The 14,747-nt window shown below is 53.7% G+C and overlaps 1 protein-coding gene across 1 annotated transcript in view; it reads right to left on the reverse strand.

The window, feature by feature from the left end:
• PARD6G (par-6 family cell polarity regulator gamma) overlaps positions 1-14,747 on the reverse strand; it is a 73,507-nt gene that overhangs the window by 42,022 nt on the left and 16,738 nt on the right. The window contains exon 2 of the mRNA XM_046026008.1: positions 11,479-11,701. Coding sequence (XP_045881964.1) covers positions 11,479-11,701 — 223 coding nt within the window. The remainder of the gene's footprint in view (positions 1-11,478; positions 11,702-14,747) is intronic.

The raw sequence follows: 14,747 nt of genomic DNA on the forward strand, positions 1-14,747 counted from the left end.
CACAAAGACTTTTCAGCCTGCCCGCTGATGCCTGGCCTGGCACCACCTCCCCGTGTAGCCCCCGGACCTTCCGTTCCAGCTTGCACAGCCCGCTGCCCCGAGTGGTCCCTGTGTCCCTGGACAGGACGCGGGGTTGCAGAAGCCCATAAGGGAGGTGAGCCTGTCCAAACACCGGCCGCTGGGAAGGGCTGGTCGTTCTGGGATGCTGTGAGTGACGTTCGGGAAGGGAGTCTTCAGTGGAAGGCTCTATAATTCATGCTGAAGACTTCAGGCTGGCTGACCTCCCCGGTACTGTTGTCGCAGTCAAAGCGGAGCAGCAAGGACCTCACTTTCAGGAGGTACAAGAGGCCAGGTTATGGGGCACCTGGGTGGCTCAGTGGGTTAAGCCTCTGCCTTCAGCTCAGGTCATGATCTCAGGGTCCTGGGATCGAGCCCCACATCAGGCTCTCTGCTCAGCAGAGAGCCTGCTTCCCCCTCTCTCTCCGTCCGCCTCTCTGCCTACTTGTGATCTCTGTCTGTCTAATAAATAAATAAAATCTTAAAAAAAAAAAAAAGAGGCCAGGTTATCCCTCGGTTGCCAACCCCCGAACACGGACGAGAAAGCTCAGACTTAACCTCTTGCTCAGAAAGTCTCGAGGGAGCTGGCCGTTCATTCGGTCAGCCTTTGGCAACGTTTCCTAACACGGTCCATCAGGGTTCGAGTCTATCCATTCCAGACAAGCAGGTCCCAAGTGAACCTAGGTCCTGCTATGGGAGACACTTGCCAGAACACCTCTGCCTCCCAGAGTGTGCGGTCCAGGACCAGCAGGCGCGTGTGGTTATCGCTGGGCTTCGGAGAAGGCAGCTAGGCAGGGTTCCCATAAACCACCCGCGACAGCAACACCCCACAGAGGCCCTGTTAAATGGCCCACGGGCTGCAGGACACCTGCTCTCAGCCACTGGGAAGAGTCTCTGGTTTGCTTGCCACAGGGCTGGAGGGAACCCTGAGAGCTGGTGAATCCAGGATGGGGTGACCGGAGTGCGGGCCTGCGTGGACGGGGACACCTCCCACGGGAAGTGCCCGAGCTCCCAGCTCTGACAGCTTCCAAAAAGGCACCAGACGGGGTTTGGGTCAGGGTGTGCAGCTTAGTGGGAGGGCCATCCACAGCGCCGAAGAACCCTTTCTTCTAACCCTGGACGACGGCACAGACCCGGCCCCACCCTGGAAACAGAAATAGTCCTGCTCTATTCACTGAGGGGTTTGCTGTTTTTTGTTTAAAAAGATTTGTTTCAAAGAGAAATCCTGCTAACACCGGCGGCCTGTCAGCCTGACCCTGCAGAGAAGGCCATGCTGTGCTCCACGCTTGGCCGTTTCCGCCTCACACGGGCCATCCGTGAGCTCGGCCTCTTTGAGAACTGGCTGAGATATAAACATGTTGGTCATCCTCTGACCAGCCCTGTGACATGACGGATCAGAACCAGTCTCCCCTGGCCAGACCCGACTTGGGCACGGAGGCTCCAGCGGACACTGTGGGGCCCGAGCACCGACCACGCTCTCCACTTTCAGCTCCGGGGTCTGCCACTCCCACCCAGCAAGGCCAGGCTGAGAGGGGCACCCCAGGTGTCTGGAGTAGGGTAACAGCCCCATGAGGTCCCAGCTGAGGTCCCAGCCATGCAGGGTCCCCACCTGGGTGCTGTCCTAATGGGAGGGCAGCCCACAGCCCACACTTTTGGCCAGACCCTCACTGGCCTTCACCATAGCTTTCAAGAGGGTAGAGTCAAAGCTCACAAGTTTTCATGCCACACAAGGACAGTTTTTAAAGATGTGTATAAAAAGATTCCACTCAAATGTCAACTGAACGCCCTACACGAGGTACCTTAGTTCAGAGCATGCACGCCTTTAACCTGGCGAGACACTTCGCTAATTTACCCCACAGAGAGAACTCTGTGAAGTAAAAATGCACAACAGTTTCTAAGAATAGAAAGTTGGAACAGTTTAAATATAAAATAAGGAATTGGTTACGTTTTGTTACATTTATATAGCTGATATCTCCTGTTAAAAGGGTAGTGTGTATCTATACACATTCACAAAAAGTCAAAAATATAACACTAGGGGCACCTGGGTGGCTCCATGAGTTAAGCCTCTGCCTTCAGCTCAGGTCATGATCTCAGGGTCCTGGGATCGAGTCCCGCATCGGGTTCTCTGCTCAGTGAGGAGCCTGCTTCTCCGGACCCTCTCTCTCTGCCTGCCTCTCTGCCTACTTGTGATCTCTCTCTGTCAAATAAATAAATAAAATCTTTAAAAAAAAATACAACACTACCTTAAAAGAATATCTAAAAATTAAAATTACTTTAAAAGTGTTTGTGTATTATGAGCCGATTTGCTGGTTTAGCTGGATGAAGCCGTCTGGGAGAGGCTCGCCAGAACGTGCTGCGGGCTCCTTGGGGTGCTGGTAGTGTTTATTTCCACCTTGTCTGACATATCTTTCACAAGTATGCTATAAGCACAAAAGGCTTTTTAAAAACAAAACAGCTTACAAAGAGTTTAATGAGAGGATGAGCTTATGATACATTAGAGTTTTAAACGCAAAGTCCAAATCATACGCATAGCACGGGCTTGACTGTGTGAAAGTAAACGGGACCAGACAACAAACAAGAGGAGAGTGGAATCCAGCTCCCACTCACCATTCACGTACCAGGTTCTCTGGGACGGGGCGTTCGCCTCCCTCCCAAGGCTCAGCTCGGGGGAGAGGTGGGCCCACGGCCCAGGTGCTCCCGGCCAGCCGTGTCCGGGGACGCCGACGACCGCGTGCTCTCTGACTCCCTGCACGGACGGCTAGCCTTGCCAGGACCAGCCCCTGGATTCTTCTGGATGGTGGGTGGCTCTGGCTTTGTTTTCTTTTTAATGAGCTACATCAGCACATTCTCTCCCCCATCCACTCCTACTCCAGGGGTGAATGCGGGCTCCAGGCATTTTGTTTTCTGCATGTTCCCACGGTGGAGCAGTGGGAGAGTGTGTGCCCTTTCTTTCAGTTAAAAAAAAAAAAAAGAAAGAAATTCTCCAAATATGCAAACTTGGAGAAATCAGTGGCAATTAAAGAAGCAAATGTGTCTCACGAGAGGGCTCCCACAGTGGAAGGGCGTCAGTCCCTTCCTACGGGCCCAAGGACATGATGAGGTTAATTCAGCAAAACCACACTTTCCCTCACCACGTACAGCCTTAAACCCTGGGCAGCGTCTGCGGAAAGAGAACCACAGCAGCTGAAACAGCGGGAGACGCTGAGAGCCTCCTGCTGAGCGGTGAGCCCCACCCAGGAGCCGCAGGGGCTCCTACTGCACCAAGATGCGGAGAAAAGCAATCCCAAGCAGGACTCCTATGCCCAACGATTTCAGATGCCGCCAGTGCGTATAACCAAATCCGCAATGATTGAATACATCTTACTTTGAAGAACATCGGTAGTTACTTCCTCTGGCAACGCACTTAAGTGAAATCACAAGCAAATACCTCCCACCACCGCCCCGCGTGCCACTTCTGATAGACGAGACGTGCGTGTCTTCCGCATTCCGGGCACCGAGAAGAAGGCCAGGATGCCAGAAACAGTTACCAGACACATGGAAATGTGCAGTATTTATGTGTACTTTAAAGGTAGATATTTCAGAACACTCCAATTGTGCTGAAAGTCTTGTGGCACAATTGAGTCTGCACAAGCCTCCCGTGATGTCTGCAGAACTCATCTCCTGTGGGACAAAACAGTCCCCCAAATTCAACAAGGATTCCACCTCTAGATCTGGGCTGGGGCCTGGGAGGCAAAAGGCCCATCTCTCAAATAATGAGAGTGCTAGGGATGCTGGTGTGGGGGTTTATGTGATGGATAAGTGGTAAACAGTTAGGGTTTGCACTTCCTGCTTGTTCTGCTAAATATAGAGATACTCTGAGGATCTCTGCTGGTCTTGTCCGCGTTCTCTGGTTTGGGCCAGCTGTCCAAAATGTTCCTGCGTCCTCAGGGAGAGCCAGAGGAGCACGCAGGGGACAGAGAAAGTGTTTCCTCAACGCTGGCTGAGTGTGCTAACAAACCTGAGCCCAGATGCTCCCACTGTGCCCTCTTGATTCTGTAACCAATTTAATGGGCAAAGCATTAAAGTGAAAGGCATAGGACATCTGTTATACACCCACAGGGAGAAGCCCCAGTGTTTAGCAGGCATCCAGCCCCACACAGAGGACTGCGAAGTCTGGTAAGTGCTGGGAGAGAGAAGCCTGCGCACGTGAAGGCCACAGGCAGGGTTCGCAGGAAGGGTAGAAACACCATCTCACACCCTAAGGAAGATGTCCCCAACTCAGTCCCAGGGGGACAAAGTCTGAGTCATTCCTGGCCTGTCATTTGAGCTCCCAAGGGCAGACTATGCATATTCTTAACCCTGAGCGCCCCACGGGCCCCCAGGAATCTGAGGGTGCTGGGAAACTGCTTCTCAGAATCACGTTCCTAAAGGCAGTAAGTAAAACACATGTATTTACAAAGGAAATAGATTGTTTTGAAGATGATAAAAATCCGACAGCAAAGATGTGATACAGCCTGTGTGTGCTTTCTTACTTACTCACTGTGTTAACAGCTTGGACCAGTCCTTTAAAATCAGATTCAGACATCTGCTACACGAACACGACTTCTACGGGCAGCCAAGTGGCAGGTCTGGCTGACCTTGCCCAGTGTTGGTCACGTTCCTATTAAGTTTACCAGTGGACCCCAAACACAGGGCCCTCAGGAGCCAACTGGAGGGCCCTGAGCACTGTCTTGAAATTAATTAATTAATTAAAAAGTGCAAGTATTCACACCTATTGAAAATGGCTGAATTTTGGAAACAAAGGCTAAAGACGAGCCCAGACCACATCGCCCAGAGTCCAAGCTCAGACCCTGGAGAGTCTGGTTTAAATCTCATACTTTTCAAACAGAGATACTGAGATAAAATTTATTTATTGAAGCATAGTTTACATACATATACCTATCATATATCTACCCACTTAAAGAGTAAAATTCAATGGTCCTGAGTATATTTACAAGCCCAGCAGTCAACATCACTGCTGGATTCCAGAATATTTCCAGTGTCCAGTAAAGAAACCCTAACCTTCCCAATACCCCTTCCGCCAGCACCATGAATCTGTGTCTGTCTCTGTGGATCGTCCCATTCTGGACTTCTCATATAGAGTTGATTCTCATTATTCACAGTAGTTATGTTCTATAAAGTCTCTGGAACATTGAACCATGACTCCTGGGAAAATACAGGGGTAGGTTCCTCTGAGCCTCTTGATCATGTCTTTATCCACTGAGCAATACAAGCCCTTGTGCTCTGTGTGTGTGTGTTTAATGACACGAATTCACTGTATGTCACCAGCTCACAATGTTGAGCTCACAGCCAAGAGCACTTTCTACATAGAGAACACTCTATCCCTCTTGCCCTGAGGAAGACTCAGCAGCCCTCCTGCACTACGCTGGGGTCATTTTCAACAGTGACGTCATAAGAAAAACACAGGAGGATGCTGGGACGAGGGCAGCGCAGGGAGCACCAGGAATCTCTCCCCACCCAAGCAACGACTGCAGGGGCAGACTCTGTCTGATGGGACTCTTTGGGGACCGTGGGGTCTGCCAAAGGCCTGCAGCTGTCCAGGGGAAGTCGTCAGTCTGGGTCTCTCCTAGCTCTCAGCATGGTCGCAGCCTGCCGGCCATGCCGAGGCAGCTGTGCACGTGTTTCTGGAACAGCCCGCAGACGCCAGATGGGCAAGGACCTATCCTCCAGTAGCAGGGTCTACGCTCTGATCACTGACGGCGGCTTCCCGTCTCACAGGTGCCAACATCGAGCCTGATGGCCATCGCTGACACCCCTCCGGCTCTAGCTCTAGCGATGCCAAGGGCATTGAAAGGGCAAGGGCCCCCTTGGCCCCCTTTTGGGAGCCACACATTAGGACATTCAGAAACAGCTGCAGAGGTGGGAATTAGGAAGGGGCTGTGCGTGCCCAAGGAAAGGCTCCGACAAGACCCGAGGAGACAGCAGCTTACACCTCAGGCTGGTCCTCGGCACAGAGGCAGCCCGCCGACAACCCAAAGAACTTGGACAGCAAAACAGCAAACCCTGGGGAAGGAGAGAATCTGATTTCTAGAGTCACCACATCATGAGACCTGAACGTCCAGTGGTCAGTCAGCCAAAAAATCACAGGACACATAAGGCAACAGGAGAGTCTGACCCACTGAAAGGAAAGAGAATTCAACAGCATCAGTCCCTGAAAAAGACCTGAGTCAGATCTACTAGACAGGCTTTAAAACAACCGTCTTCAAGATGTTAAAAAACTAAAGGAAGATGTAAGTGAAATCATGAAAGAAAAAGTATGAACTAAATGGAAATATAAAGAAGTAGAAAAATCAGAAAAGAAACCCCAAGAAGTCTGGTTGTTATAAGAAATTAATGAATCATCTAACACTACATCAAAAACTAATGATGTACCATATGCTGGCTAAATGAACATTAAAAAAAAAGTTCTGGAGCTGTAGAGTAACTGAGATGAAAAGCTCACTAGAGGGACACAAAGCAGATTTGAGCAGACAGAAGAAATATCAGTGAACTTGAAGACAGGACATCTTTGGGGACAGTGGAAATGATTAATACTGTGGAGTAGAAAGTCAATGAAAAAAAAAAAAAACAAACAGAGACCAAGGGACCCGTGGGACACCATCAAGAGGACCAGTGTACACATTGTGGGAGTCTAAGGAGGAGAAAGGGGCAGAGAGAGTATTTGAAGAAATAACAGCTGAAGAAAGCCTTCCTAACTGTAAGAAAGACATGAATATAAAATTCCAGATGGTCAGCAAATTCCAAGTCAGAGAGACCCACTCGGAGACGCGCTACACCCAGACTTTCAAGACAAGGAGAGAGCCGTGGAAGCAGCGAGAGACGAGAGAGTCCTCGTGTCCAAGGGAGAACGTCCAGTAAGATTATCTACAGGCTCTTCATCAGAAACTTCAGTTTCCGCGAAGGTGCACCAATACGGTCAAAGCTGTAAGAAGAAACACCGGTCAGCAGAGAACCCTCTATCCAGCAAAACCGTGCTGCAAAGTGACAGAGAAACCAAGACATGGCCAGACAGACAAAGCGGTGGCCGTCGGGTGCCCACTGAGCCTCTCCTACAAGAGCTGCTCCCGGGAGTCTGACGGACACAAGGGAAGGACAGGAGACAGTCCTGGGAAGCCTCGCACGGAGGAAGGTCTCAGGGAAGGCTAACGCGTGGCCAGTTATAAAAGCTAAAAACCTAAATGTAAGACCTAAAACTACAAAACCTTTGGAAGAATACTTAGGACAAAGGCCTTAGGACGTTGGTTTGGCAGTGATTTCTTGGATTTGACAGCGAAGGCACAGTTACTGAAAGAAAAAATTGACAAATTTGACTTCGTACAAAATACATGTTGTATTTTTGTTGTATGTTGTACATCAAAATGTTGTACATCAAAATACATAATCCCACAGGGGAAAAAGGCAGCCCACAGAATGAGAGAAAACACTTGCCAGTCATACATCTGATAAGGGATGATCATCCAGAACATGAACAACGCCTGAAGCCAACGAAAGAGAATGTGGTGCAAAAATGGGCAAAGGACCCGAACAGACGTCTCTCCAAAGAAGATGGACAACTGGCCATCAGGCACTGAAAATATACTCAACATCCCTAAATAATGGGGACTTAGAAGTCAAAAGTACGAGATCCCATCTCATACCCATTGTGATGGCTACTCTTGAGAAATCAGAGGGGGCCTGGGTGGCTCAGCCGGTTAGGTGTCTGACTTTTGATCTCAGCTCAGGTCTTGATCTGGAGGTTGTGAGTTCAAGTCCCGCATTGGGGGGGGGGGAGAAAAAAAGATAAAAAGAAAATCCTAAAAACAAGAGGTATTGGAGAGGATGTGGAGAAACTGGACCCCTGTGCACTGTTGGTAGGAATGCAAGTCGGGGCAGCCCTTGTGGAGAACAGTAGGACAGTTCCTCAAAACATCAGAACTACATTTACCACATGAAGCAGTAACGTACGTGGTACAGGGTGTGTTCCCAGAAGGGTCGAAAGGAGGGTCTCAAAGAGACGTTGTCTCACATTCACAGCTGCATTATTCACAACAGCCAAACACTGAGGAAACCCCCACGTTTGCTGATGGATGACTGACGAACGAAATGTGCTCTGCCCACATGAAAGAACGGTATCCAACCTCACAAAGGAAGGAAATTGTGCAACATGACACAGCGTGGAAGAATCCTGAGGACACTGTGTTCAGTGACACGAGCCAGTTACAGAGACAAATGCTGTGGGATTCCACTTCTACGAGGTTCTCGGAGGGTCGCCACCATACAGACGCAAAGCCGGGCGGCGGCTGCTGGGGTGGAGGGAGGGCGGCATGGGAGTCCGCGAGAAGACAGACGGACTCAGTCCTACAGGCTGCAAAGCATCAGGAAAAAGAGGGAGGCGATGGTTGTACATCACTGGGAACGTATTAAAGTCCCTGAACTGGTCGATGACAAACTTTATGTCATATGGATTTTGCCACAATTAAAGAAAACGCGGAAGAAAGTGACAAAGAGGACACTGCGTGGACTGTGGGAAGGACGTTTTTCCGCCTGAGAGCAGAAGCAGGAGGTGGAGCGGGGCCCTTCCTATCTCAGCCGCATCGGCTGCTGACTGTTCCCTGCTCTGCTCGTCTGCGAACGGCCCCCCGGGTGCCCTGAGCACTGAGTGTGGGCAACAAACAGACTGGAGCGAGTTCACCGGGGAGGATGGGCTGAAGAGAGCCCCAGGACAGCAGCCTGGACGCCCGGCTGCTCTCGCCTCCCATTCTCTCCGAGGGCCTGTGCCCCCTCGGCCCCTCTGTCCTGTCCCATGGCACATCCAGGCTGTCCACTCACGGCTGCCACGAGCAGCCCCGCACAAGTTCCGGTGTGGGAAGGTGAGTCCCTGATGAAGGGACACGGGTCTGGAGTTTTACTGGGACATCTGTGTGGGTTTGGGGGAAGAGATTAGTAAGTGACAAAGCAGTTTTCCCAAACCGAACTGCGGGTTTACTTCAACGTCTGTTGGAAGACTGAGGACTCTTCACGCGGAACAGTAACGAGCTTTTTCTTACAGGACGCATCCAAGTTCATGAGGTCAGGATGTGAAGGACAGGGTGTGGCCACAGCCCAGCCACGAGAACAGCGTATGTGACGGACATCTTGGAACCCTTGCTGCAGGGAAAGGACAGGGGACTCGGATGTCACCTCACAGGGTAGCCTCAGCGAGGTCCTGCCCACGGACAGACACTCCCCCAGTCATCGAGTTCGTCCTGAACACGCAGGGCGTGAAGACGGCTCCTGCTTCCTGCCGTCCACGAAAACCCAAGCTCCCTGCCTCTCTCACCCGGACACGGTGCTCACAGTGACCGTCCACCGAGGGTGGTGAGAATGGAGCCCTAGTGTCCCCACGGACGGGACCACGAGCCTGGGCTGAGGAAAGGTTCGGGGCACTTTCCCACTGAAGTCTGACAACTATGTGAGGTGGGCACTGCCGCCCCATTTTATGGACCAGAAACAACATTGGGTCTGAACTGAGGTCCCCCGTGCTCCTTGCTGTCACCTGACAAAGAAAGGTAGGCTTGCAGGGAACGTGTTCACACTGCAAACCCAGGGGCTCAGAGACCCGAAGCTGGCGGGTTAAACTTTGGGCTATTTGTCCGAGGACAGTGGAGAAGGAACAGTAAACAACTAAGACAGGATGGAGAGCCTCAAAGGCTTCTGAGCCCCCTTGCGAAGCTGACACGTGCCCAGCCGCAAACACACAAACCCCGGGGCTTCCCGCATCATCTCAGCCTCAGTGAATCAGCAGCGAGGGGCGCCGGGCGCCACCAGCCCTCAGCCCAGAAGGGTGCTCTCGGCGGGCCTCGGTCCCCAGGCCCAGCGCGCTGGAGGGCAGTCCGTGTGGCGGCTGACGAGGCCGGTGGGCAGATCCGCAGCTTGCACGCCCACCGCACACCCACCCTGGAGCACACACACCCTGACCTGGGGCGGCCGGGGCAGGGCCGTGGGCTGCGGGGTGCCGCGTTCAGAGAACAGCTGACCCGACGCCCCACGGGGAAGCCGGGGGACGTGAGGGAACGAGGCAGAGCAGCTCGGGCCGGTCCGCTGGGAGAGGGTGGCGTGAGGGAGCCCCGGGGGACGAGGGCGGCACAGGTGCCAGGCGGGAGCAGCAGGTGTGGCCCCAGGGAAGGGGACGAGAGCAGGAGGACCCCGGGGGCTGCGCTGAGCTGGGCCAGCACGCTGGGGGCCGGGCCGGAGCCGACGTCATCGTGAGGAAGTGACAGCTGTGAGGCTTCTGGGAACCATCGGCGGGACGTCCAGCTCAGCCAGACGCAGAGGCAAAGCCGTGTGATCTCATGCCAGAGGACCCGTCGGGAAGGGAGGTCAGCAGATCTCCTGCGGTTCCCTCTCTGTGTGCTCCCGCCCAGCCCACAAAGCAGTCGACCTCACGAGTCCTCCCGCAGCACGGGCTGCCGGCCAGCACGCTCGGGCACCTGCGTGTGCGGCCGCTTGAAGGCCCCTAGTCCAGATGGCCGCCCGCGCCGCGGGGACCCTGCCTGCCTTCAGAGCCGGGCTCCCGGCCCCACCCACGGCCCCGGGTCCCGGCCTCCTCCTGCCCCCAGCACTGTGGCGGCTACAGGGTGTGCCCAGCCCCCCGTCCCCACCGCGAGCTGCTGTCGTCCCTCTGCAAGGGTCCCCGAGGTGCGCTGCCCCATGCAGGCGGCCAGCGGGGTCCCTGAGGTGCTCGCTGGGGGCACAGAAGGCCCGGTCATGACCAAGTTGACCAGGAAACGCCGTTTTCCAAATGTCGAGCCTCACCTGCAGGGTTCTCCTCAGTATTTCACTGTGAAATGGGAAGTTTCTCCCGAGTTTGAGATGAAAACAAACATCTAAAAGGCAGCTGTGAGTGGCAGGGGGACGCGCTTGGACTCAGCAGCAGGGCTCCTCCCTCCCAACCAGAACCCTACACGAGCGGCTTATTTTCCCATAAAGTGATAGTGTTACAGCAAAGCTCGGCCCTGAGAGCGAAAAGTTAACCGGAGTTATAATTTAAAGCTCGCGTCCTTTCCAACCCTGAGAAGATGGTGGAGAACACAGACCGGCAGCCACAGCTTCCCTCTCGGGTTACTGGCTAAAGCCCGTTTGTTAGCGAACTCCCTTGCTTCCAGTTAAAATATGACAGCGTCAATATGATTTCTTCCTCAGTATCTGGACATCAGAAGCCCACACGACTGAAGACAGAAAATGCATTTTAAATTGTCTGAGCCTTTCTAACAAATTATCATTGACCCAACAAACATCACTTTCTTTCACCTGCCCACGGGCTAGACATGAGAACCACGTGGTTCTGTCCTGACAGACGACAGTGGGTACCGCACCACTGTGACGGGCACTGGGGACAAGCAGCACCCCCCTCCACCCCCGTACCTCGTTTCTGGATGAAGACCCGGAGCAGAGGGTTTGCGCTGGACACGGCCTTGCAGAAGTTGTCGTCGTTGTTGATGGGCAGCAGGTCCCCGTGCACGTCCGCGTAGCCGATGGTCACGTCCGTGTTGGAGATGTGGTGCGTGTGCACGACCAGCTTGTAGAAGTCTTCAAACTTCCCCGGCTTGTGGCGGTCCAACGAGAACCTCCGGAACTCAGCCCCAAACTACAGCGCGAGAGACAGGGAGCAAATGAGTGGTGGGGAAGGGCGCCCGAAATAGCCTTGCTCCCTGAGCGACAAGCGTGTCACAATACACCTGTGCTCACGGAGCTTGCGCAGAGACGAGAGTGTGGGGTCAGCTCTTCCAGCGCTGCGGGCAGGACGGTGCTGGGGCTCAGGCTGGGCGCGAAGAGCAACCTCAAAACTAATCCGCAGGAGGGAGGGTGAAATGACACAGGGGCCTGGCGAGGGCCTCTACCCACGGCTGCCCCGCTGGCCCAGCTTAGGGTCTGGACAGCCCTGAGGCGGGGGCAGACCCTCAGGGGCAGGAGGGAAGCAAGAGCCCCCTGGAAGCTCCGCATTTCGCCTGAGGGCAGTGTCCTGCAAGGACACTGGGTTAGGAACTGACTTGATAGGGTTTGCATTTCTCAAGGACCAAATGGCTGTACTTCAAAAGAGTCAAAGTGAAGGAAGGAAGGAAGGTGGTGAAAAGGAGGCTTCAGACGTCTCGGGAGGCAGGGTCCTTGCACTGGCTGGAAGGACAGAGCAGGTCTGTCCCCAGAAAAGCTGGTATTCGCCGTGTGCCCTGGGGAACGCCTGACTGTCCCTGGCCTTGGCTCAGGTGCCCACGCAGTTGTCGGGGAGAGGACCCCAGGTCACCTCCCACGGGCGGCACCGTGCTGGCATCTGAGGTCACCGCCAGTCTGGCCCATGGTTTTCTGGATTAGGATGGGTTGTTCCTCACCTGGCAACAGAGGCCTTTATTCATCAGGCAGGACGGACGAGTGCTCTTCAATGTAACTGAAAACTAATTACAGTGGCTCCAAAATACACATAAACGAAACGTCCAATGAAGTTTACACTGAACGCGTCGTTGCGTCATCTAGACGTCATGTCAAGTTGTCAAGAGCAAATCGCTCCCAGCACACGGGTCTGTGTGGTTCTCAAACCAGGCGGGCGTCAGAACCACCTGGAGGCCCCCCGAGGTCACGACGGTGCTGATCCGGACGCCGGCGCGAGACCTGTATTTTTGACAAGTTCCCAGGAGAAGCGGGTGCTGTCCGGCTGGGGACTGCACACATGAAACCCACGATTTTCGGGGAGTCCGTCTCCCAACTTCCCCACCCACAGATCCCTGAAAATCAGAGCAAAAGCAAAAAAGCTAAAGGAAACAAGGTCCTCACCCACCCTGCACTGCCCCAGGAATAAAACGCCTCCAGGCACACGACAGCAGGGCACCCGAAAACGTCGGTCCGGGAACGGCCACCCTCGGTGAGGAAGCACGGCTCCTCGGGCCTGCCTCCCACGCGCAGGGTGAAGGGGGTGCGGCGGGGCTCCCACCTTGCTGCCACGGGGGTGCACAGCCCAGCAAACCAGGAAGTCCCACCCCATGTTCTTTAAAGACAGGTGGGATTTCGTATCCGTCCCCGCAGGCCGCACGGGCTGGCCTCTGCATACGGGGACGGCACCCCGCGGCCACGAGACTCATCAGGACCCTGGGGCCGGGCCTACGGCGTGCACTCCGGGGGGTCCTTTTCAGCTTGGGCTATGCCGTCCCATCACGAACGTGTGTCTGAACAGCAGCCGCCCCCCCCCATGCCACCTCCGTCCCGACACCAGTGAACCTGCAGAGCGGCCTGAATCCCTGTGCGCCTCCATTCGGTAAACGCGTCCAGGGAGCCGGAACCCGTCTGACGAGAGCAGTGAGCATCTCGACGTTCGCACTTCTTCCCCAGACTGGACGCCGTGCACGTGCTCTGAGCACCTCGGGCTGCCTCTCGTCCTCCCACCCCTGTGGGACCCAGGCCACATCCCAGCGTGAGCAGGGAGAATCAGCACGTTGGACAAGCCCGTTTGGTCCAAGACACAGCTAAGTTGTGTCTCACTTCTAGTAGTTTCCTTCAAAATACGTCCTACTGTGCTGATGTGAAATGAATATCCAGATAAAGCTAGTCTGACCTGTTTGATGCTGAGGCTGGCTTTGTCCATCCCACACAGTGGCAAACACGCTTCGTATGTTGAACGGACCCCAAGTTTAGCAAAAAGAGGCCTGAAATGGGATATCAGCATTTTCCCTACTTTTTTATTGTGGCAAAATACACATAACATAAAACTGACAGTCTGTGCCAGGTCCCCACCATCCACGTGCCTTTGATGCTGTGGACTGAGTCTGTCCCCTCGAACACGACGCCCTGCCGCCCCCCCCCCCCCCCAGTCCCTGGCCATCACCAGCCCCAGGGCTCCAGGACCGCGACTCCCCCCCACCCCTCACACAAGTGGGATCACAGTTTGTCTCTGTGACCGTGATGGGCGCGATTCCTCCCATTCTGCGGGTTACTCTACTCCGAAATGTCGCGGCTGTGGTCACCACACCGGGAAGAAAAGGTGGGCGGTTTCAGGCAGCTAACTCGCCTGCTAACCCAGAACGGGTGCCATAATGAAGGTTTTTCTTAAAACTTTCCTTAGTAAACACTGAGCTTTGAAGTCCTGACTGGTTTGGAATGAGGACAGGCAGCCCCGTTTGTGGAGTTCGGCCGGTTTGACACTAGGATAGCAGGCCTGACCCTCAGCAGTCACTACATGGTCATGAGTCTTGCCGGGACACCAACCAGGGAGTGCTCAGACGTTTTCAGAGGGACAGAGGGATCCCTACACACCCCTGGAGCGGTCTTCAAACGCCACATGCCCCTGGAGAACTCAAAAAACCACCATGATAAAAAGGATAATATATTTTAAAGTTAGCATGTAACTTTTTCTTTTTTTTTTTTTTTAAGTATTTTATTTATTGAGAGAAAGAAAGACAGAGGTAGCGAGAGAGAGCACAAGTGGGGAGGAGAGGCAGAAGCAGGCTCCCCGCTGAGCAGAGAGCCCGATGCGGGACTCGATCCCAGGACCTGAGATCATGACCTGAGCCGAAGGCAGAGGCTTAATGACTGAGCCACCCAGGCACCACTAAGTTTTTCATAATAAAGACAAATAGTTGCAAAGGACACAATTTCTGGCATACTGTAAATATTTCTTTTAAAAATAAATATTTTATCGGATGATCTTT

The sequence above is a fragment of the Meles meles genome, chromosome 12 (assembly GCF_922984935.1).
Source record: "Meles meles chromosome 12, mMelMel3.1 paternal haplotype, whole genome shotgun sequence".
NCBI lineage: Eukaryota > Metazoa > Chordata > Mammalia > Carnivora > Mustelidae > Meles > Meles meles.